Here is a 25,514-nt window from a genome sequence, read left to right as displayed (position 1 = left end):
AGTTGATCAGCAGTTCGATACATAATGGATTTAGAAGTAAGATGTGCTGAAATTCAGAAGCATTGGATTCTTCTACAATGCACTGAAGGTATGCATTGTAGAAGAACAGTACATGTACAGTGCCACTTTTAAGCACATTTCCTCTAATGATGCTTCTCTCTTCCATGTAACTGCAATGGATTGCAGTCCTAGTAGACTTCCCGTATGATCATAAGTGTTTTCCATTAAGGGTAGCAAACACTGAAAGGTGTTGTGGTGAAGTGTGAGTTTTAATCTACAGTTATGTGTAATTATAGATAGGTGTTTAAAAGGGTAAGTATTTAAACTAGCATAACTAGGGGGGGGGATGGTAACCAGCTTAGCTCACTCTGAGCTGGGTTGCCATGGAAAAAGGGGTGGAGCCAACTGCCACTTGGCAGGGCAACCATTTTAAAACAGTTAGTCTGTAGTCCGCGAACTATAGGGAAGGCTGGTTCTGTTGTGTGTTGCGAACCAGAAAGGTAGTCTGTAGTCTAAGAACTACAGGGAAAGGCTGATTCTAGTGTGTTGAGAATCAGGAAGGTTTTGGCTTTTAGCCTGTGTAGTTTAGATAGGTCGAGCTGACTTATTTATATTATTAGTCAGTGTATGAGCAAAAGGGGGAGAGAACCCTAATAAGAATCTTTACTGCAACAGAAATAACACAAGGAAAGAATAAGTTTGTACCTGAAGTAATCTGTCAAAGAAAGAAACACATTTTGAAGGAAAATAAGTTTAAAATCTGTTTAGTAGAAGGAATAGTCCTCTTAAGAGTTGTTTTATGAAATGTATTAAATGTAACCTCTGAAGATATGTGCCTCTAAGAGTTAAGAAACATTGAAACCATCAAGCTTCTTCTGTACTTCAATAAACTTGTTACAGTTTCTTCTAAAGCCAAGTCTCTGTTACAAATACTTTCAAGTTAAGCCACGCTACACATTGAAGAAAGACCAAATCAACATTACAAGCTATTAGTTGTGTTATCAATCTAGTAAGTCCTTACAAAGTAGTGGCTCCTTTACAAACGTTTACAAAGTGGGTGCCTCCTTTACAAATTGGTGGCCTCTTTACATGTGTGTGTTGACTGTTATGTATTTTGAGACTGAACTTTTGAACTATTTTTCAGCCAACTTTAAGTAATCTGGCTCAACTTATGAAAAAAATGCCATACTTCCGCAAACAGATTACAAAGGTAAGCAGAATGTTAAACTGTCCTGTGCTGTGTTGACATAGAGTAAATTTTAAGTAATTTTTTTTAAAAAAGAAGATTGAATCTATCCTGCTTCTGTGGCTTGGTACAAAGGTGTAAACCCAGTATTGGCTGAATGTTATTCCTTTTTACACCTAAAAATTGGAGATCATGTCGAATGGCTGGAATGTCAGACTCACTTTCATCGAGGGCCACATCAACCTTATGGTTGCCTTCGAAGGGCCATTGAATAATAATAATAATAATAATAATAATAATACACTTTATTTATATTCTGCCCTTCTCACCCCGAAGGGGGCTCAGGGCAGATCACAGTACATATACACGGCAAACATTCAATGCCGCTTTGTATAGACAATACACAGAACAGAAGGCCCCATCCCTCCCCTCCTTTCGTAAGAGCTTGAAGACCTGGTGGTTTCAACAAGCCTTTGAAAATGGCCAGTTCTAGCTCAGCCCTATACATTGTCGAATACAGCCTTATTCTTCCTACCAATTACCCAGATCATTTCCATGTAAACCACCCAGAGTCCCCTGGGGAGATGGTGGCGGGGTATAAATAAAGTTTTTTTAAAAATTATTATTATTATTGTTATTATTAAAGTTTCAATCATTGTGGTTCATTGAGCAGACAATGCCCTAGAAATGCACTTCTGCTTATTTCTAATTTAGAAGAATTCACAGTCCCTCAAGCTATTAGAGGGCTGGATTATAATTTGAAAAAAACATGAATGAATTCCTATGCACACTGCACATATCTTATTTGTAGTGCAAAAAACACTTAAAAACAATACAATAATTAAAATGAAGAACAATTTAACAAATATAAACTTATTAGTATTTCAATGGGAAGTGTGGGCCTGCTTTTGGCTGATGAGATAGGATTGCTGTTGTTTTGTGGTTTCAAGTAGTTTCAGAGTTAGGTTGACCCTGAGCGAGGGCCGGGTAAATGACCTTGGAGGGTCGTATCCGGCCCCTGGGCCATAGTTTGAGGACCCGTGCTTAAGGCTAACCCATGATTCTGTCTAAAATTGGACACTTTCTCTTCCTGTATCATGATTATGAACACATTTTTTCTTCTGTTTTGCAGCAGGTAGTGCATCTGAACATAGCAGAAGATTGCATGAATAAGTTTAAGAATAACGTAGAAAAGCTGTGCAAAGTTGAGCAGGTATGTGAAACATTCCACTGTACGTTGCTGTTTGGTCCAGAGAAATTCTATTACATTATAAGAACAGAGGTCCCATTGGCTACTCTCTGAGGATAAAGTAACACTTTGTTTAGTTCTTCCTGAACATTAGGAAGAACTTCCTGACTGTGAAAGCCGTTCAGCACTGGAACTCTCTGCCCCGGAGTGTGGTGGAGGCTCCCTCTTTGGAAGCTTTTAAACAGAGGCTGGATGGCTATCTGTCAGGGGTGCTTTGAATGCAATATTCCTGCTTCTTGGCAGGGGGTTGGACTGGATGGCTCACGAGGTCTCTTCCAACACTATGATTTTATGATTCTAGTGATTATTGATGGCACATCTAACCAATGTAGCAACTTCAGTCATGTTTAGACAAAAATACAGCAGTGATCTTGCCAGCTCAGCAATACCAGTATAAACTTTTGAAAAGTGGGAACTAGGAAGAGTAGTAGTGCAAGCTGCCATATCTTGTTTTTCTGATTGGAAAGACCAGCAGAATAATAGTTACAACAACAGACACCATTGACTTCACAGTTTGCCTTTTGGCAGCTACCTTTTTCCTTTCTTTTTAATACATGAAAAGAACCACAGTTTTGTCTTATCAAGTTGAAGAATAAAATCATAGTAATGGCCCCACATTATTTTGGGGGGTGACATGATGGGTGAATGGAGGGAAAATGTGGAAACAACAGCCTACATTTATTTTCAAAATTGATCTAATGAATTTGTTCTTCCTTGTGGTTTACTACAGTTTTAACTAACAATGGCATTTGCATTGTTATGCAACTCTTAATGCTGTCTTAACTTTTTTACATCAGAGTAATCACAATTGTATCTGGAAAGTATGAGTAGTTCATTTGAAAAGGCAAATATGATTGAAATGCCCTTGAAATATTGCCTTTTCAATCAAGGCCAAATGTACACCGTGAAAGCAATGGAGCTGACGTTGTGAAATGGTTGCTGTGATTTAAGACTGTTTCTCTTCTGGCTAGGATTTGGCTCTAGGAGCAGATGCAGAGGGGCAGAAAGTGAGAGACTCCATGCAGGTCCTTCTTCCAGTACTCCTCAACAAAAACCATGACAGCTATGATAAGATCAGAGCCATCCTTCTCTATATCTTCAGCACAAATGGTAAGGTTTTAAGGAGCCTATTAGAATTTTTTTATCCATATTTAATACTGTAAGTGTTTTTGGGTGTAATTTTCAAAAGGAAAAAGCATTCAAAAAGGTTAGTTGGCAACAACAGCAGTAGCAGCAGCAGTTCAGCAGATCAGAAGCTTCTAGTTCTAGCAGTAGAGCTATTGAACTTAAGGAATTCAGGGATAGAGTCAAATTTTAAAAAAGTAATATAACATTTTATTCAAAAAAACCCCTACATAACTAGATAGGAAAGTTAAGGCCTAGCTATCTAACTGACTAAGTAACTCACAGCAGATACCTTGTATCTCTCCATACTCACAGGAGAAGAACAAAATGGAAGACTCAGGGACTTGCTATGTGTCCTTGAAAAAGAGGCGTGTCCCTGAGAAATCAGTCTTAACCAGAAAGGTTATAGGAGGAGAGAAACGGAAGACAGGCAGACAGAGAGGCCAATGGCAGAAGGTCCTTTGCTACAACCACCACCATTTTTTCACCCAAGCTGTTCAGAAAGGCCAGAACAGACTAAGCTCTTACCTTTTAATCCTTGAATTTGGCCCTGCCCATGGTGATCATTTTAATGTCGTAATTAAATGTCGTAATGTTTTTGACTTTTTATATACATTGGTTTTGTATTTTAGGTTATTTTATATTTTTGATTTTTTGTTGTATTTTTATGTTATATTATGTATATTGTACTGATGGGCGTGGCCTCATGTAAGCCGCCCCAAGTCCCCTTGGGGAGATGATGGCGGGGTATAAATACATTTTTTTATTATTTATTATTATTTTGCCACTCTGCTCAGAGAAGGTAAGAGTGACTTAGACTGACTATTGGATAAGTCAACTCAGTTTTTTGAAGTTGTTTTTTTAACTTAAGCTTTAGATTTATACACAGGTGTATATGTATACAGTATGCCATACTATAAATATGTCATAAGCTTACTTGCTCAGAATTACTAATTCATATTGAGATAAATTGTGCAAGAGCTCTTGTAGAAATTGTTGTTTTGAAGATGATGCTTCCACTCGTATATTGTGATGTGCCTCCGTGGAGCTATAGAATGCTTAGACCAGGGATCCTCAAATTACAGTCTGAGTGCCGGATACGGCCCTCCAAGGTCATTTACCCAGCCCTTGCTCAGGGTCAACCTAAGTCTGAAATGACTTGAAAGCACACAACAACAACAAAAACAACCCTATCTCATCAGCCAAAAGCAGGCCCACACTTCCCACTGAAATACTAATAAGTTTATATTTGTTATTTTAATTATTGTATTGTTTTAAATTGTTTTTGCACTACAAATAAGATATGTGCAGTGTGCATAGGAATTCATTCATGTTTTTTTCAAATTATAATCCGGCCCTCTAACAGTTTGAGGGACTGTGAGCTGGCCCTCTGTTTAAAAGGTTTGAGGATCCCTGGCTTAGACCATGTTAAAGAGTTATTTTCTTGGATTTTCAGTACGTAAGTTAACTACGTTGTAGCCCTGAATCCTTTTGAATAGATATGGTAGTGCATTGTCTATGTTTATGGAGGGAAAGTTCCCCATCCACTCTTCTCTAGAACTCCCTGTAATCCCTGAAACCTCTTTCAGGAGGTTTGGGGAGGCTGAACAATGTAGATGGAAGAAGAGTTGGGAAATTGCTTTTCCACAAATTTCCTGAAGATAACTAATTTAATCTTCCGATCTAAGGTCAACGTTGGAGCATTGCCTCCTCTCCCTGTTGGCCTCTGGCACCCAGCCACACATTGTTCATGGGAGCCTCTTGAGAAGCATGGATGTCAATGGGGAGGAAGGAAGTATCAGATCTTCCTTGAGTTAACTTGGGATTCAATCCATCATGTTCAGGAAAGGGTGTTTTTTTTAACTGCAGTTATATTGCTGAAGAGATTAGATGGGACCCTTTTGCTTCCCAAAAATCTGTTTTGTGGGATTTCCCAGGCCTGGAACAGATTTTAAGGACACATTGGGATCTGCGGAGAGCCCTATGCGCTCAGTCCTGCTGATGGACCTGCATCCATCATCAGAACAACATTGTAGAATCCCGCTCCTTTGAATCCTTTTATGTGTAAATATCAGTAATGTACTAATACCAAATATTACATTTATTTTTAAATATTGAAAAGGAGCTACTCAAGAGACCTTGGACAAGCTGATCCAAAAAGTACAGATAGAAAACGATAGCGACATGATCAAAAATTGGAAGTACCTTGGTGTACCTATTCTCACCACAGTAAGGATTGCATTATTTTTTTGTCTTGAGCAGTTCCATATTAACTCTTTCTGTCATTATGTATTGTCGAAGGCTTTCATAGCCGGAATCACTGGGTCTTAATAATCTTTCTGTCTTGACAATAATTACGATACTATATAATAATTACAATGCTATAATTGTGGTATGAAATAGATTGGTGAAAATATATACCAGAGTATTATTTGAGTTAATAGCATTCAACATTATATTATACTAATACCATATATACTAGAGTATAAGCCGACCCGAATATAAGCCGAGGCACCTAATTTTATCACAAAAAAACTGAGAAAACATATTGACTTGAGTATAAGCCGAGGGTGGGAAATGCATCCACTATCGGTCAATTTCAAAATAAAAATAGATACCAATAAAATTACATTAATTGAGGCATCAATAGGCTAAATGTTTCTGAATATTTACATAAAACTGTAATTTAAGATAAGACTGTCCAACTCTTATTAAACCATTATTCAAACCTCTTTCAATGTAAATGTACTTATTATTAAAATAATAAATATAATAAAAATAATAGAGTAAAATAATGAAAATGCAATAAAAACAGTAATAATAGAGTAAAATAATAAGGAAGGAAGCATGTAGTAATAATAGGGTAAAATACTGTAAATGTAATAATAATAATAGAGCAAATTAATGTAAATATAATAATAATAGAGTAAAATAATAAATGTAATAAAATAATACTAATAGGGTAAAAGAATAAATAACCTTGACCCGAGTATAAGCGGAGGGGAGCTTTTTCAGCCTAAAAAAGGGGCTGAAAAACTAGGCTTATACTCGAGTATATACAGTAATTAATGTTCATAAAAGATTTTGGAATGTTCTAAAAGTGCTTCACATAAAATGTATTTGATCAATCATATCAGAAATAAGCTTGATAACTTTTTAAGAACCCTGTCAGATACACCTATAAAAATACCCAAATTGCTCTTGTTTTTATTATTATTTTATAAATTGTGTAGAACTCAAATAACACTATGCAACAAAATTTGAAAAAAATCTGTTCCTTGTTTCAAAGTGTTATCTCCAGTTTAATTGTGCGGTACTTACTTCAAAAGTCATGTTATACTCCATAAACTATGTTTTTGTGGCTGTCACAAAGTATATTTAATTGATTGAGACTCTATGAGATATTCTTTGAAAAACTAGAGCAAAATGTGCTGCAGGATGTTCCGCAACTAGCTTTTGGAGTTTAAAAAACTTTTTCCATGTTTTAATGAAAGAACCAATTAGGAAATGACATTTATAACCCAGGAACAAAAATTGTGTTACATAGTATTATTGGACTCATATTTCTATGATTATATCAATCTTGTATCCAAATGTGATAGTAGAATATCTATAGTAAGATATATATCTGTTTATCTCTCTAGACTCGCAGTGGTTCTCAACCTGTGGGTCCCCAGATGTTTTTGGCCTACAACTCCCAGAAATCCCAGCCAGTTTAACCAGCTGTTAGGATTTCTGGAAGTTGATGGTCAAAACATCTGGGGACCCACAGATTGAGAACCACTGCTAGAGGGAGAATGCGAGATGAACAATTAATAAATGTCATTGTCAAAGATGGATATTTCTTAATCAATTTCTGTGTATCATATCACTTCTTAAGAAGTTTCATAGCAGTCAGGTTCATTAGTAACATTGAATTCAAAGAATGTTTAAGCAAGTCCCAAGTTATAATAAAAAAAATCTAGATTTATGTGAAACAAAGCAAATAATTAGCTAAATATCAATTTAGCTGGACCTACAAAAGTATCAATTATGTATAGGGCGGCTTTGTTTATTATGCTTGCATGTTTGGTTTTCTTCTGCTGTATCAAATGTCAGATCTGGGTTTTTGTTTTATGATACCATTTGCTTTTTAAAAAACAGAATTATCTTTGGCTTTTTAGTCCGCATCACAACAACGCAAATCATCCAGGAGGAATCGTTCATCAGAAGAAACATATCAGCTTTCTAGATGGACACCAATAATTAAGGATGTCATGGAGGTAATATTTCCACAAGATGCTATTTAGTTTAAAGGAGAACATTTCAGGCCTCCCTCCTACAGTTATATATAAGAACATTTAATTAATGTCTCTATTTTAATGACATTCATACCATAGACCAGGGGTCCTCAAACTAAGGCCTGAGGGCCGGATATGGCCCTCCAAGGTCATTTATCCGGCCCTCACTCAAGGTCAACCTAAGTCTGAAATGACTTGAAGGCACACAACAACAACAATCCTATCTCATCAGCCAAAAGCAGGCCCACACTTCCCATTGAAATACTAATAAGTTTATATTTGTTAAAATTGTTCTTAATTTTAATTATTATATTATTTTCAAGTGTTTTTTGCTCTACAAATAATATATGTACAGTGTGCATAGGAATTCATTCATGTTTTTTCAAATTATAATCCGGCCCTCTAACTGTTTGAGGGACTGTGAGCTGGTCCTCTGTTTATAAAGTTTGTGGACCCCTGCCATAGATTCTTTACTCCGACTTGTTTTCTGGAGGAAAAAAACCGCATGTCTTACATATAAGTGCCATCTATTCTTGATACATCTATTCATTTATTACAAAGGATCCCAGGATGTCATGCAATACCATTAATTTAGACAATTTAAGACAATAAGAATGATGTTGGGAATTAGTGTTTCCCAGGGTGTTAGCCTTTTGGGGGGAACCGAAATGAAAGCTGTCAGAAATTAGCCTTTATTTAGACTGCCCCAATGTTGGCAGTTTTTAGGAAGAGCTTGAAAACCTGGCTGTTTCAGTGCGCCTTTCCAGAATAGGAAACTCCTAGCATCATGTCCCAAATGCACTTTATTAGAGATTTAAGATTGTCTGCACATCGCACCTACCCCTAAAATCCTTTACATTTCACCTGTCATGTCCAGCACTTTTAAATTTTATTCATTACATTTGGCCCGGCCTAAATTTAGTTTTAAATGCGTCATGGTGTTATTGTTTTAATGTTTTATTGTTATTGCTTTAATGTTTATTGTTTTGCTTTATGCGTTTTATTGTTGTATTTGTTATGCTGTTGTTTTATTGAGGGCCTTGGCCTTTGTAAGCCGCACCGAGTCCTTCGGGATATGTTAGCGGGGTTATAAATAAAGTTAATAATAATAATAATAATAATAATAATAATAATAATAATAGTAATAATAATAATAAAATAGAGACAAGACATGCTTCAACTTCTCAGTGTTGCTTTCCTGAGTTCCCTTGTGGACTCCAAAAAGAGAGGACGTTGAAGGTTATACATTTAAAAGTCTTATAATGATTTGACATTTCTATATACTCGGGGGAACCTACAACCTAACTAATGAAGAGCAAAACATAGCAGGAGGTTATTATTATTCAATTATTTATACCCCGCCCTTTTCACCCCTGAGGGGGAACTCAGGGCGGCTTACATACAAAGGCACAATTCGATGCCTGAATCAATAAACAACAATACCTAAAATCCATTTAAACAGTTAACAAGATAAAAACATTAATACATAATAAAATAGCAAAACAATCTCATGCTCAGAGTTCAGAGTTCCATATGTTCATTCCATTCCACTCGCCCATGTTTATCGTCAGATCTTCCCTTAGCTGCCAGAATGTCCAAAAGCTTGGTCCCACATCCAGGTCTTCAGGAGGTTAGAGGAGGAAGAGAGAGAGAGCAGAAGAGAAGAGAGGCCGAGAAAAGGGAAGGAAATAATAATAATAATAATCATCATCATCATCTTTATTTATACACCGCCACCATCTCCCCAAGGGGACTCGGAGCGGCTTACATATAAGGAAATCCAAGCCCGACAACACATCAATAAAACAAAATACAATAAGCAAAAACAATACAATTAATACAACTCACATATAAACAATAACATGCAAGGATTTAAAAAACCTATGGCCGGGCCAAATGTAATAGTTTAAAATTTAAAAAATAAACGCTGGGCATGAAGAGAGAGGTAGAATGTATCTGGTAGGAGGGTTTTAAAAGAAAAGAAGGGAGAGCAACACAACAAGTAGTTAAAGTGCTTCTGAGGACATTTTGCTGGGAATTATTTCCTTATATAACCAAAGGCTACAAGGAAGAGACCTTGTAAGATACGCTAGATATTTATAACCATGTATTTGAAGGGATAGTAAGAAGGATTTGGATGAAGGAAACAAATGGAAGGATTTGACATGCAAGTGTTGTGCTCTTTGGGCCTGTGAGCATAGGAATTCCAGCAGAAAAAACTATCTCTCTGAGAAGGTGCTCTACAAATACCTCAGTCAGTCTTGCATATTGAAATCCCAGACCATTACACTGGCCCTTTTAAGCTGAACAATATCTGCAATAGGCCTTGGTTCACATTTTGTGTATGCATCCTTTTTGAATGATGATTGACTGCAGTCTCTATTTCAGTGTTTCATATAAGGAAATCCATAGTTAATATGAAGCAGGTTCTAACTGAGCAGTAATTTCTAAATTTTCCAGAAATATGGCTTATTCCTGAAAAACCTAACTTCCATGTCTTTTTTAATGTGTATTCATATTTTGCCCAGGAGGTTTTTGCTGCCCTATACAAATGGGCAGCATGGCAGTCAGGAGAAATTGCAGAGCTTTGATCAGATGCCACTTTAGTTGGCTAAAAGGAACTATTTTTCTTTCAGGACACCATAGAAAATAAGCTTGATTCAAAAGAGTGGCCTTATTGTTCTCAGTGTCCTGCACCCTGGAATGGTTCAGGAGCTGTGAGGTAATTGATTTAATGGTTATTTTAATGATTTTAATAGTTTCTGGATAAAATACATATAACTACTATTTTTTTTATTTATTTATTTGCAACATTTATATGCCGCCCTTCTCACCCTGAAGGGGACTCAGAGTGGCTTACAACATATATATATACCTACAATATATTATATTATTAGCATAGTACAATATCAGTATTAAATATTACTATATAGTACTATACCACTTATAGCTATGAACAGCTGGTAAATATGAACAAACTGCATAGTGCTCTTTTGTGTTCCAATTTGCAGTGCTCGTAACAAACCCAAAGGTAGTCACTTGGATGAGCGAAAGAGTGGATCGAAGCTGATTGTATTTGTCATTGGGGGCATTACATATTCTGAGATGCGCTGTGCATATGAAGTTTCACAGGCCTACAAGTCTTGTGAAGTTATTATTGGTAAGTACCCTCCTTCCTCCAAAAAGCTTAGACAGGATATCAGTGTATAAACTTTGATTTGCATCCGAAGAGGTAGCGAATGTCAGCTTTCTTTTCTGAAGTTTTAATCATTCACTTACAGTATTATTCCATGTCTGTCTTTTTATATACTTCATAATTTTTAGCCATTTCTTGCTCTTTAAAATCTTTCTTTTCCCATTATCAATCCACAATTTGTTTTCTTTTTCATAACACTATGTAACAGAATTTGAAAAAAAAATTGTTCCTGGTTTGAAAGTGTTATTTCCTGTTTAGTTGTGTGGTGTTTACTTTGAAAGTCAGTGTTATACACCAGAAACTTCATTTTTGTGGCTGCCACAAACTATGTTGAAGTGGTTGAGATTTGATGAGATATTCATTGAAAAAACTATAGCATTGGCCCATTGGATCATTAAAGATGAATACAATGCTTTTCTCATCTGAAAAGAGGTCATCTTAGGGTTTTGGAACAAAATTTCACATTTTAAATCTTTTGGGGGCCTCAAAACTTTCCTGGGGGGACTACATGCAGCCCGTGAGATGCACTTTTGAAAAGAAGTAATGTGCGTGTTAAAGAAAACTATTATAAATTGGTTTGGAAATGGTACTTAACACCAGTAAAGATTGCAAATATTAATAGGAGTGCCACAAAAAATGTTGGAGAGGTTGCCAGGAGGTGAGCACATATATAAAATGAATTTTGGGGTAAGGTATTTGGAGAATTAGAAGCTATAATGGATATGAAATTAGGAAAAAGTGCAAGCATTGCATTGTTGTCACTATATAACGTTAAGAAATTGGAAAAAAAAACAGAGAAAGATGCAATAGATAACATGTTAACTGCAGCAAGATTACTGATAGCGAAGAATTGGAAAGGTAAAATAAATATACCAATTGAAGAATGGTATAAAGAACTATGGAAAATAGCAATAAATGATAAATTGACATGTAGGTTAAGAGTCAGGAAAGGGCTATGGAAGGAAAACGACTTTGATGAAGTTAGGGGAAAATTTATTGAGAACGGCTTAAAAGAAGTAGATGGGAAATTACCTCCACAAGAAGAAATGGTATTTTTGAAAGAAAATGTAAATTAAAGTGGCTCGGAGGGGGGGCAGCACAGAGGTGGAAAAAAATACATAAGATACATACATATATATACTTATATATACTTATAGTTGATGTAATGAATTGAGGATGGAATATAAGAGTATTGAAGGTATTGATGTATTCTAAGAAAACCAATAAAATCTTTTTTTTAAAAAAAAAGAAAAGTAGTAATGTGAAATGTGGGAGGATAAGTAATTGTGCACACAATAGTTTCTCCAACAGTCTATTCCTTGAGCATAGAGTAATTTTAGTTATTGTTCAAGATCTAATTACAGGGAATTACGTCTAGCTAATGCTGAGCTTTTAATTAAACCTAGATAAATGTTTTACCTCTAAACAACCCATCTCTGCATTGTATTGTGAAATATTTGTGAAATAATCACAGTTTTTAAAGGAGCTTGCCACATGAAGCTGCTGTTTGGAGGATAGGTGTGGAATGTTTCTAAGCTGCTAGTTTTATGGGAGTAATTTCAGGTTGTTCCGTTGCTGAGCATGGCCAAACAGGTTTTATCTGTTGATAATTTCCCTGGATAAGCCTCGTCCTCCTTTTATTTATTTGAGTCATCTAAATGTCAGTAAGCATGATAGCTTCCTGCTGAGTGACTGATGTTTGAGCATTTGATGATATGACTTGGGATCTAGCTGTATGTTTATTATGGAATCTTGAGGACAAATAAGACAGCATGTTTTTTGTAATATCAGTACTACGGCAGGAGAAAATAGATTAGACCAAAACTAGTAGCAAGTTTTTTAAAACTGAAGATATACTTTGCCTTTTTTTTTTTTAAAAAAAAAACCTATTATTTATTCATTTCATTGCATCTTTCCAAAATGCTGTTGGGAGGGAAGGGGAATTCTTTTCTACTATTCACCATTTGTTTTTGTTGTTACATGTTACCATGCTGAAATTGGCTTATGGTAATCCTCTAGATTAGACAGCTCCAAGTATTCCTATTATTGACAGTTCTAAATGAATCTTAAAAATTCAGGAGTTGATGAAAGTCAATTGACTGGGTCAATCCATCTGTCATAGAAGAACCATGGTTTTTTTTGGTAAATTTGAAATAGCCATCAGATTGCATTGTACAGGGTGCGGCAGCATAACTTCCTTTTTTAAAATGCGCGCCATTCAGTTGGTTGAAGACGTAGCAGAGTGCTAGTGGTCTTGTTCGAGAGGCGGGAGTATAAAGTTTTGTCCTGACACAGTTCAGTCGCCATCATGTGTTGGAACAGTGAGGAGAGCGCTTTTGCCGTTGAGGCCTACTTTTCAAGCAGATGTTCTGTGATCGCTTTAATTTAGCCCCATTGGCCCCTGTCCCTGACCGGAAATAAATTGTGATGTGGGTCACTACATTCAGACAAACTGCAAGTGCGACAAGACAAAGAACTGGAATCCTTCGGCCCATTAGTTCACTTGAGAACATTGAGGCAGTGAGAGCTTCAATGTTGCGATCACCACAGCATTCTGCGTGCAAACATGCGTCTGCCCTTGGACTTTCCGATCATTCTGTGAGAATTCTTCATGATGATCTTCATTTCCATCCTTACAAGATGGCAATTGTGCAGGAACTTTCTGAACGTGACTTCAATTATCAGAGGAATGCGTATGAGGTTCTTCTTGAAGTCGTTCCTGAGGATGCTATTGGTTTTTTTTTTTTTTAGTGATGCTATTCATTTTCATTTGTGTGGATCTGTCAACAAACAAAACATGCTACTGGGCTGACAACAATCCTCGAGAATTGCATCAAAGGCCTTTGCATTCACCTAAAATCATAGTGTGGTGTGTAATTTCCTCAGTTGGAATTATTGGTCCCTGGTTTTTGAGGAAAATGAAGTCGCAGTGACAGTGAATTCAGACCGGTATATAAACATGTTACAGGATTTTTTCCCCCACGGTTAGATGGGTTGGACTTAGGGGACATTTGGTTCTAACAAGATGGTGCAACTGCACACACTCAAAGAGCATCAATGGCTGTTTTGAGGGAACACTTCCCAGAGTGCCTCATCTCAATTAGGGGGGATTTGGAGTGGCCGGCCCGCTCTCCAGATTTGGCCCCTTGTGATTTTTTTCTATGGGTTTTTTTTTTAAATCCCGTGTTTATGTGAACTGTCCAAAGACCCTACAAGGTTTGAAGACCAACATCCAGGAAGAAATTGCCAACGTAACGCCTGCTATGCTGGCAAAAGTCATGACAAATGCCAGAAATCGGTTTACTCAGTGTATGGAGAATGGGGGACGTCACCTATCTAATTTGATCTTCAAAACTACGTGAAACAAAACTTTAGGTATGCGCCTACATTATTAAAAAAAATTCTGATTCATACAATGGGTTTTGAAAAAAGGAAGTTATGCTGCTGTACCCTGTACTTGCCAAAGAATGAAAATAGGCAAGGCTTGAAATAACACTTGCCAAGAAAATGAGATGATGAGGTCTATTTAAGTCCAAGTCAGTGTGAAGGCACACAGCAATTGACACTATTGCTCACTGTAACTATGCAGCATAATCAGTACTGATCACTGCAGTTGCAATACCCTTGTGAGATGTACTCAATTCAGAAGGGTGAACACTGAATTCACTTGCCTTGTTTGCAGGATAATTCTACACACGTTCCCAGCTACTGGAACATGCTAGATCCAAGTTCATTTTCTATTACTGTTAAGGTATTGATTTCACAGAGGCCATAATTTTTTAAAAAAAAAATCACAGTGTGCGGTATGTTAAACAAAAAGTGTATTATTTTTCAGTTTTTTGTTGGGTTATGTTAATTTTCACATTTTCTTCTATATTACATTTTTAACCAGGTTCCACTCACATCATCACACCTAAACGGCTACTGGATGATATAAAAGCACTTACCGTACCAAAATCAAAGGATACTGTGTATTTTAAGAATGAATAGAAGCGATGATCTTCAAAGGTTTTTGGTTGAGCTTAACAAAGATATAAAGAACACATAATATAAATATGGACACAATCAAACCCAAGTTAATGTTAAGTTCCATTGATTTCAGGGGGAGAAAAATGTTAAATATCTTCGTATTCTGCATTGGAATCAATGGAATTTATACATTTAGCATGATCTGGATTGTGTCCTCTGTACATATTTTATAAATTAGTGTTATATTTGGGAATCTTGTTTTTATAATTTGGAATCTGCTGCTTTTTGTTGGGGGAGGAGATCAAAATGTGTAAAAGTGGAGAAATGTATGTAACAACTTGTGTTTTTATATTAATGTAGTTGGTGATAGGTGGCATTTTGCTGTGAAGTGTTCAATGTAGAGAATGTTCACTAAGGAACGCAGTATGCTAGAACTTGGAAAAAAATGTCTGTATATATGCTAATGACTTTTTGGTAATAATGTGCAAACTTTCTATCTTGGAATCATGCTTATTTCTAAACATACTGTTCTAAAAGACCTATCGATTTAAGTATCGAAGAAATGTTGTAAATAAAAATGTATAGCACAATTTCACAACTCCAGTATGTTGAATTACAGTATGTAAGAATTCCCTGAAGAAAACTTGCAATGAGGTACAAAATATTAGATGTCTTCCAGAGAAAATAGAAGAGAAAAATAATGGTTGTGTGTTTGGAACTGCATGGATCTTTCTGTGGTATTTGGGTAAAGTTAATCATGAAAGTACTAAACATTTTACCATCAATAAAGAACTTTGAAGAATTTGCTGTCTATTTTTTTTTAGTCATTTGCTAAATTGATCTCAAAGAGAATGCAATGCAGGAGGGTTATTCGTAGACTGGTTTTCCTTTCTTAATTTGTAAAACTACCTCCATCAGTTTGTTGTTCATTCGTTCAGTCGTTTCCGACTCTTTGTGACCTCATGGACCAGCCCACGCCAGAGCTCCCTGTCGGCTGTCACCACCCCCAGCTCCTTCAAGTTCAATCCAGTTACTTCAAGGATGCCATCCATCCATCTTGCCCTTGGTCGGCCCCTCTTCCTTTTTCCTTCCATTTTCCCCAGCATCATTGTCTTCTCTAAACTTTTCTTTCTTCTCATGATGTGGCCAAAGTACTTCATCTTTGCCTCTACTATCTTTTCCTCCAATGAGCAGTCGGGCTTTATTTCCTGAAGTATGGACTGATTGGATCTTCTCGCAGTCCAAGGCACTCTCAGAACGTTCCTCCAGCACCACAGTTCAAAAGAATCTATCTTCCTTTGCTCAGCCTTCCCTATGGTCCAGCTCTCACATCCGTAGGTGACTACGGGGAATACCATTGCTTTTACTATGCGGATCTTCGTTGTCAGTGTGGTGTCTCTACTCTTCACCATTTTATTGAGATTGATCATTGCTCTCCTCCCAAGAAGTAAGCGTCTTCTGATTTCCTGGCCACAGTCTGCGTCTGCAGTAATCTTTGCACCTAGAAATACAAAGTCTGTCACTGCCTCCACGTTTTCTCCCTCTATTTCCCAGTTGTCAATCATTCTTGTTGTCATAATCTTGGTTTTTTTTTTTATCGTTAGCTGCAACCTTGATTAGAAGGCTCCTCAGCTCCTCCTCGCTTTTGGCCATCAAAGTGGTGTCATCTGCATATCTAAGGTTGTTAATATTTCTTCCAGCAATTTTCACCCCAGCCTTGCATCAGTAGACCTCCATCAGTAGACCTTCCCAAATGTAGTCCCCTTCCCCTTTCTGTCACCCTTTGTTGTTGCCGGAAGGACAGAGAATGAAGAGAAGGGGAGGGACATGTTTGTGTCAAAGTGTTTACAACTGCAGTCCTATACAGACTTTATACCTGATTTTTTTTTTAACATAGTGGCACAGGTGTGTGAGAACCCTGATTTCCTATGTGGAAAACTTCACATGAATATGAACATCTTTTGATGGTTTGAGTTACACTTGAGGAAAGTGACAATCTAAGGTTTTGAGGCAAAGAAAGACTTGTTAATACCAGGAAGTACAGTGATACCTTGAATTAAGAGCTTAATTCATTCCATGACTGAGCTCTTAACTCAAAATGCAGTTCTCTCAAAGTGAATTTTCCCATTGAAATGCTATTAATCCATTCTGCCCCCCGAACACACCTCTCCCAATTTTTGTGTTACACGTTTTTAAATAAGAAAATGTGCATTATAAATAACAAATAATGTATAAATGCATGGGGCAATAAAAAAGAAAGATCAACTGTAAAATGGTAGAAGCACAAAGTTGTGGCAAGGAAGCACAAAAAACAAAGTGAAGAGACAGAAGCATCATTCTCTTCCTACTGTACTCGTTCCAGCTTCCCTCCCTCTCTTGCTCTCTCTCCCTCTCTCTCTTCACGAAGCCAAACATATCAGGACTAAAAGTCACTTGAAATCAACTAACTCAAAGTAGACAAGAGCAAAGTGGACAGCAATCTCCTAAAGCAAATAAGAGCAGGAGACATTCAACATGGAGGCTGTTCCCTTGAAGATCTAAAGCCGTGTAGTCTCGCACTAGTGCTTCCTCTGGTGCTAGCACTTAACTCAAAACGCTGCTCTTATGTCAAAGTAAAATCAGGGCCAAGCAATGACTCATAAAATGCTCTTAAGTTGTGACACACTTGAGGTTCCGCTGCACTGAGAGTTCCTTGCACGAACACCGCTACTAGGACCACAACATGAATGAAATATTTTTATCCCACAACAATTATACCTTTGCACATGAATGGAAATTACATTTGTACATATGATAAAAGCTTTGCAAATATTCTACACGCAAAAAATACACACTGAATATTTTTTTTTATTCTAATAAAAAACATGACATTTTGGACAAAAAGAGAAGAATCTGCTCACTACACAACTATTGCCTGCCCTATGTAGTTTACAGTAGAGATATATTCCAGGTACCAAAATCAATTCTGAATACAGTAAGAAACTTTGCAGAAACATGCTCATCAACTTAACATCTGCACAATTTATGAATTGGTATAATGCTTTTCTTTGAGACAAGCTTTTTTATGAACATTGGGAAAGAATTAGAAAATGGTCCATTTTAATCCTTTACAAATGTAAATGTTCAAACATTGTTTTGATAGTTTTCATAACACTCATTTAAATACAGTGCTGACTCCCTGTGACATGTGACAATGTCTGAATGTTGGCCTTGGCTAAATCTTCTGAAATAACTTGCATCATGTGTTCAGAAGTTCTCTTCAAGCTGTTTGCAGTCTCTATAACGCCATCCAAAGTAGAACTGAGTACCTGTTAGGACAAAAATGTTACTGAAAATTGTTAAGTGACAACACAGTCCATGCAGATTCAAGGCTGTTCTCTTACCGCAGCATTTGTGTGCCTGCTTCTCTCTGGACTTGTTAACCTCCTTCCATACAGATCCCTACGACCCAGATACTGTGGCGAAAGGATAATGGTGTCCTGCATCTTTGAATAGCGGGTTTCTGGAATATGTCGATTGTGCCTAGAAAATAAAAGATCAATGAAAATAAAAGATCAAGCAGTTCATGAAGGTCGAAACAAAACACATCCCCGAAAATATATTCCAAGTATAGGAGTGTGACCAGAGGGAAGGCTGGAATTTACTGGATGGACTATTGAGTTTTTTGCGCTTGTGTACATGCATATAGCCAAAACGCTTAAACCCAAATTTGTTCAGATTTGTTTTTACTTTGAAAGTTATCTATTTTTATATTGCTGCAAAGGGGATAACAAACCTACATATGAAAGTTCAACTTACAGCTACATTTATAAGTGGGCTGGTGTGTTTCAAATTGATGCTGTACTTTACCTTTCCCACAATCTGTCTATAAACTGTTCTGGTTGTTTATCTGCATAAATTCTTTGAAAGCCGGTATCTGCCTTTTGTGAAGAAGCTGAAATTTTGAAAAACGGTAATTAATAAGTAAGTTAATAAACAGGTATATCCATGATCTCAGCTCCAGACATCTGTTGTAAGCAGTGAAGATCTGAACAATAAGGGCAATTACTGTCATTTAATTAATTAGAAAAGGTATTATTCTTTGAAGTAAATATATTATTTTTATAGCAGATTGAAGTTTACAAACAAGAGCGGTTGTGTAGTGAAAACCTTTTGAATCCACCACTCTAAAGTCTTTAAATTGTAGACTTTATTATCATCATTTTCCCTAAAAGGTTAGAACAATTCAGGCTGCTTTACTGCCGCAAAAAATATTTTACACAATGTCGATTAACATACAAACCCTGTAGGCTATTCCATAGCATTTTGGCGTCTGAAAATAAAATTTTAAAATGCTTTAAAAGGAAAATCATGGCTACAAACAACAGCATAAACAAAAGCAGCAAAACCAGAAATTGTACAGCGTACGGCAGAATACAAAGAAAATCAAAAGCAGATTATATGATTGTTTAGACCAGGGGTCCTCAAACTTTTTAAACAGAGGGCCAGGTCACAGTCCCTCAAACTGTGGGCAGGCTGGATTATAATTTGAAAAAAACATGAATTCCTATGCACACAGCACATATCTCATTTGTCGTGCAAAAAACACTTAAAAACAATACAATAATTAAAATGAAGAACAATTTCAACAAATATAAAATTATTAGTATTTCAATGGGAATTGTGGGCCTATTTTTGGCTGATGAGATAGGATTGTTGTTGTTGTGTGCTTTTAAGTCATTTTAAACTTAGATTGACCTTGGAGGGCCACATCCAGTCTCCGGGCCATAGTTTGAGGACCCCTGGTTTAAACCATCCTGATAAAGAGGTAGGTGTTCAACTGGTACCTAAAATATCACAAACATGGTATCAGGTGAGTTGTTTTGAGATATTCTACTCTGAGAACTATTTAAAGGTGTTTGTAGGGACATTGGGATGGCTCCTTCAGGTCATCTGCTCCCAAAGAATTAACATTTTAAAGGCTTCCATTATTATTTCGAAGTAGCCGAAAAGAGTTTGGAATCTAGTGAAACTGACAAAATATACGTACAACATAGTTAAACAACTCCATTATAAATCTGGACTCTATAGCTGTACAGAAGTTGATTATAAATTGTATGATTTTAACTGTATTTGAGTTTGGATTGGTTGCACTAATGCTGGAGCGGCCTAGCTGAGAGGAGTGCGTTACCATGGAGACGATGCTGTAGAGAAGTGGGAGGAGCTTAGAGGGGAGAGTTTGAAAAACGACAGTTTAAGTTCAGTCAGAGTTAGAGTTAGGTTTTAGGTTCCGAGGAGTGAGGAGTTAGGGTTTAGCAGTGAGGAGTTAGAGTGAGGAGTTGAGAGAGAAGGAGAGGAAAAGGTGGCTGAGTGACTTCTGAAGCAAAGTTTCGAGGCTTTGGAAAGCCGGGTCTGGCTATTGAAAGTTTCTCTGGCTAGGGTAGCCGAAAGGGGGAAACATAGCCGGAATTCTTTAGTCCAAGGAGAGGCTAAAGAATAGCTTATTTAGAATTTGATCTAGGAAGGATCAAATAAGGGAAATATCCCTGTATTGATACTTTGTCCGAATCAAGTGCTCTATGTCAAGAAGATACTGTATAACCTGAAAGAGTGTAACATTCATCTAACCAAGCATTATTCTGAGTTCCATAAGAAAAGTTACCACTTGCAACCACACGCTTTGTGCTCAATAAACTTGTTAACTTTTGTTTGAAGGCTGCCTCACCTCCATTAATTCTGCGTCCAGTGTGCCATATCTCCCAATAATACCTCACATCACACATTGGTGGCATCATTAAGAGTAATAAATAATAAATCGTCCCTCCTCTCTCCTAACTCGTTACAATAGCAAACAAGGAACTAGAAAAATATAAGTTAAATTCTTCCGAAGACTCTCTTTTCTCTGCTCTCTGCATTTGAAAGGAATTGGGTCTTATCATTTCATCTTCTGGTTAGCCTTGAACTGAGTATATTTTGATGTTTTTCTTTGAAGGATGTATAGATACAATCTTATCTAGAGGCTACAATATGACATTTTAAGCACTATGTTTCATTTAATCAGAAATCTGGAGGATGTGCCAATTTCAGATTTATTGCATCCTTTAATATAATTGTGTCTTTGTTCATATAAAAAATGAATTATACTGTGGAGTAAGTCTACTGAAACATAAGCAAGAAAACTGGTAAGTACAACTCAGCCTGTTTCTATACATTCTAATTTAAGTATTTTGAACATATTTGTGAAAACTACCAGATCTTCCAACGGAAAACTCTGCATTGCAGTCTTGAATGCCTGGGAAAGTGTTACTGTTAAGCAAAAGTCAAACTTGATGTGTGGTTTAATGTTGAAGGACAAACTGCTATTCAAAAATAAACCTTTGAACTTGATGAGGATATATACATATGAGAACGTTGTTTCTTCTAGTTTTGATAAAAAATTACCAGTATTTAACATTATTAATTCCAGATGGGAAGAACTGGAATAGAAACCCGACTATGGTAGAAACTGAAATTAAGACCCCATCTACACTGCCATATAATACACTTTCATAATGCAGTTTGACTGCATTATATGGCAATGTAGATGGGGCTTCACATATTACACTATGTAACAAAAATTGAAAAGTTTCCTGTTCTAAATTCTAATGCAAATTCTAATACAAGAGAAACTGGAACTGATAGATTTCCCTCCTGTTTAAAGAAGAAACACCACACTAGTCTTTAACAGAGGAACAACTGGCTAGAATAGATACGAACACAATTATATCTGTAAATCTGCATCTGTTTACAGCAAACAGCCCCATTTAACAAAGGCCTGTCATGCTGCGACTTAACTTGCTCCACTGAGATCAATGCAGGATTTAAGCACAAATAATTTTAGTTCAGCTGGATGACTTGGATTCAGTCCAGATCTAGTCACATGTAAATGAACTCATGTAAAAGGCCTTCTTTTGTTTGGACATGAATAGATGTTTACTTGCCTAACTGAAAAATGCATCCCTTCTAGTACAATGCATTGTATACAGGCTGAATCTCCAGGCTGGTCTGCATTCAATTGTATCATTTTTTCTTAATCCAGCAAGGAATATATGCACTCAAAGATGTTTATACATATGAATGTCCTCAAGAAGACAGATTATATTTTAATATTATCTTCAAAATTCTCCACATTATATATCATACATTATATATCATACATTATATATCATACCCATTATATATCATATTCTACCTTGGTTGGGTTTGTTTGAATCCACTGTAATTGAGCCATGGTTTTGTTCCAGACATGCATCAGTACTTGAACTGAGACGGTCACAGAATGAGGTCTCTTCTGAATCACTATCTAAACTCCGCAAAAAAGTTACACAAACATATTAAGAAATTATATCCTAACCTTCATATAGGACTAATGAAGATATTTCAATTTAAATATTGCATAGCCCAATTCAAATTTGTGATGACTTCTTGAGATATCTATTTTAAGACATTGGAACAGCCAAAATACCAGCAGAAGTATATTGATCGAGCCACAAAAAACTTTTAGTCACTACATAGTAATGTCATGTATATTGTTGTTATACTTCCAAGTGGGAAACAATGCAAGTTTTCTGCTGAGGTTTAAAGCACAGTAGTTGTCTCTTGGGAAGACAAGCGGACAAATGTCAGCATGCTGGAAGAAGCAAAGACCACCAGCATTGAAGCGATGGTCCTCCGCCATCAACTCCACTAGACCGGCCATGTTGTCTGGATCCCCTTCCACCATCTCCCAGAGTAGTTGCTCTACTCCGAACTCAAGAACGGAAAACAGAATGTTGGAGGACAGGAAAAGAGATTTAAAGATGGGCTCAAAGCCACCTTAAAAACTCTGGCATAGACACTGAGAACTGGGAAGCCCTGGCCCTCAAGCACTCCAGCTGGAGGTCAGCTGTGACCAGTAGTGCTGTAGAATTTGAAGAGGCAAGAATGGAGGGCGAAAAAGAGAAATGTGCCAAGAGGAAGGCGCATTAAGCCAACCCCAAGCGGGACCGCCTTCCACCTGGAAACTGTTGCCCCACTGTGGTAGAAGATGCAGCTCAAGAACAGGGCTCCAGAGCCACCTACGGACCCACTATCAGAACACTGACCTTGGAGGACCATCATCCTCGGAATACGAGGGATCATCTAAGTAAGTAAGTGATTTTTTAAATAGTTTCTACACAGAAATGACTAATTTTGAATGAGGTTCTGAAATTTATCAAATTGTTGCCCTAACGTACTTTACAAAACGCACAACGTATTTGTTTAATAAGCTCCTCAGGGAATAAAGATGTAAGTGATCTTTGAAACAACACCTAAGAGGTTTTCACTGAGTAAGGCTCAAAGGTTATGTTTGATTTTTATATAAAATTATTGTAAGGGCTCAAGTCTGTTTGGATATAGATATTCAGCATTCAGACTATTACAAACTGTTTTGATTTCATATATTTGAAGTGTCAACTCTTCCACAAAAAACATGGTATTTCCTAGGGTTGAACCCTGGAATAAATTAAGACTTAACTACATGTCACTGGCATACCATGGGATCATTGCAATTTTTTTACAAGAGATACTTCACATGTAACCACTTAAATCATAAAACAATGTAAGTGTATAACTTTAATGAGTGAAATTAGGTACCTGATGAATTGAAATCTGCTGCTTTTCCTTCTAAGAAGATAGAGAACTGTTCACAATCTGATTTTCCTCTGTCTGCTTTCCTGTAGTCCACTTTTTTATTTCTACATTGAAAATAGAGGTCTATAGCTAGCATGAAAGTGATGAACAGTGCAATCTAACACATGCCTCCTCAGCCGCAAATCATAATAGATTCAAATGGGCCTTGCTCTAAGGAAAGAAGCTACACAATTGCATCTTAAGTCTATAAGACAGAGGTGTCATACTCATTTTCATGGAGGGCCACACCAGCCTTATGGTTGCTTTCAAAGGACTGTTAAATCCAAGAATGGAGAATCCATGAACACAGAGGGCCCCATATATACATACATACATACATACATACATACACACACACACACACACACACACACATATACACATAAATACACACACACACACACACATACATAATGATCAGCGCTCTTTAGTTTTTGCCTAACTTGGATCCCCAGATAATATGGAATGACGACTCCCATCGCTTTTGATGACCCACCATGTGGACTGAGAATAATGGGAATTGCAACTCATTGCACTTATGGTTCTGAAGTTGCGGAAATATTAAAAGACATTTTAAAGTCAGGCATCCTATCCACAAGCCTTGCATCTAAATCCAAGCCCCACTATCCTGACTAAACAGAACAACTGGCAGCCTTCCAGATGTTACTATATCACAACTCACATTAGCTCTGGTCATGATGTCTAATGAATACAGGAGCATATAGAGGGCTACACAACATGGATTTGGGCCATAGGCCTTGAGTTTGATACATGTACTATACGTTATGCTACAAGGATTGCTTTGTTTTTTCAGTTTGGTATAGTTTAGGTATAGTGCTATACATACTAACCTATTGGAAGAACAGGAACATGCTGGTCTATTTGATAACTGTATTTTCAGTCTAGGATGTATAATAATATTGTGTTCCTTTGACGAATTTCCCAACCCTTCAAGAAACTGATTTGAAGGATAAGTGGGATTTGCTATAAGAAATGATACATGGAAACAGTGATTAGTGGTTTATTTCTATTAGAATTCCTTCAATTATTGATTCAAGCTCCTGCAAGTCATTATTTTATCTAGGCCTACCTTGTTCTTTTGATCTACTGAGACTAACTGGAGCAGATTTAGATTGGTTTGTACAGCGGGTATTGGCTGGAGGTGGAGATTTCATTTCCCAGTAATTTAAATTTCTGTTGAAAGAAACTTAAGATTTGGAGCAGTGCATGCCAGAAGGGATCAGCATTTTGCAAATGTAACAACAACAACAACAACAACAACAGCAACAACAATTTTATTTCTTACCCACCTCTCCACGCAGCTTGAGACAGGTCACAGCACAGTCCAAACACGCAAAGATACATATTATAACATATTTCTATAAGATACATATTAAATACACACAACAGGGATTAAAACACAGGAATCGAGTTTAAAATTCACGCCTAAAATAGTAATAATAATAATAATAATAATAATAATAATAATAATAATAATGTCATTCCTCTAGTTTCTAAGACTGCTGAAATATTTATCTAATATCTTATAGACAAAAATTCTCCCCAAAACTGTAGTTTTTGAAAACCAAACAAGTTAAAGGATAATTTTGAATTATATGTACTTCCAATAAACCATTAATTATTCACAGTTGGCAAATGTATAAAGGAAAGTAAAACTACCAAAACATTATGACCCCGTAGAACTCTATAAACCGTAATAATAAACCACTATTGTATCCTCTATCCTCTTCTAATATAAAAATAACAGACCTCAGGCAGTCTCCAAGTTATAGACATGTGACTGGAGATTGCTGTATTAGCCTTTTCTGCATGGCAAGT

General features: G+C 36.7%; 2 protein-coding genes across 3 annotated transcripts in view; one reads left to right on the top strand and one right to left on the bottom strand.

Moving 5' to 3' along the window:
• The window catches only part of STXBP3 (syntaxin binding protein 3), a 46,012-nt gene extending 30,205 nt beyond the window's left edge, over window positions 1-15,807 (top strand). The window contains exons 12-19 of one of the 2 annotated variants that reach the window (XM_060774594.2): window positions 1,145-1,210; window positions 2,322-2,399; window positions 3,407-3,545; window positions 5,683-5,789; window positions 7,724-7,822; window positions 10,477-10,562; window positions 10,852-11,000; window positions 14,929-15,807. In XM_060774594.2, the coding sequence (XP_060630577.2) occupies window positions 1,145-1,210; window positions 2,322-2,399; window positions 3,407-3,545; window positions 5,683-5,789; window positions 7,724-7,822; window positions 10,477-10,562; window positions 10,852-11,000; window positions 14,929-15,026 (822 nt within the window). In that variant the 3' untranslated portion in view covers window positions 15,027-15,807. Of the gene's footprint in view, window positions 1-1,144; window positions 1,211-2,318; window positions 2,400-3,406; window positions 3,546-5,682; window positions 5,790-7,723; window positions 7,823-10,476; window positions 10,563-10,851; window positions 11,001-14,928 lie in introns of both variants that reach the window. The other variant, XM_060774593.2, reaches the window with a different exon arrangement.
• A 2,049-nt stretch (window positions 15,808-17,856) lies between these two features.
• Window positions 17,857-25,514, bottom strand: part of AKNAD1 (AKNA domain containing 1) — a 29,123-nt gene continuing 21,465 nt past the window's right edge. Inside the window, exons 10-16 of the mRNA XM_060772697.2 lie at window positions 24,766-24,869; window positions 24,527-24,659; window positions 23,640-23,740; window positions 22,216-22,326; window positions 18,855-18,939; window positions 18,389-18,527; window positions 17,857-18,313 (exon numbers count right to left, since the gene is read on the bottom strand). Of these exons, the coding sequence (XP_060628680.2) occupies window positions 18,164-18,313; window positions 18,389-18,527; window positions 18,855-18,939; window positions 22,216-22,326; window positions 23,640-23,740; window positions 24,527-24,659; window positions 24,766-24,869 (823 nt within the window). The 3' untranslated portion in view covers window positions 17,857-18,163. The remainder of the gene's footprint in view (window positions 18,314-18,388; window positions 18,528-18,854; window positions 18,940-22,215; window positions 22,327-23,639; window positions 23,741-24,526; window positions 24,660-24,765; window positions 24,870-25,514) is intronic.

This window comes from Anolis sagrei, chromosome 4 (assembly GCF_037176765.1).
Source record: "Anolis sagrei isolate rAnoSag1 chromosome 4, rAnoSag1.mat, whole genome shotgun sequence".
NCBI classification, from domain to species: domain Eukaryota; kingdom Metazoa; phylum Chordata; class Lepidosauria; order Squamata; family Dactyloidae; genus Anolis; species Anolis sagrei.
The sequence above is the reverse complement of the archived record's forward strand: the minus strand, read 5'-3'. Positions and strand labels throughout refer to the sequence as shown.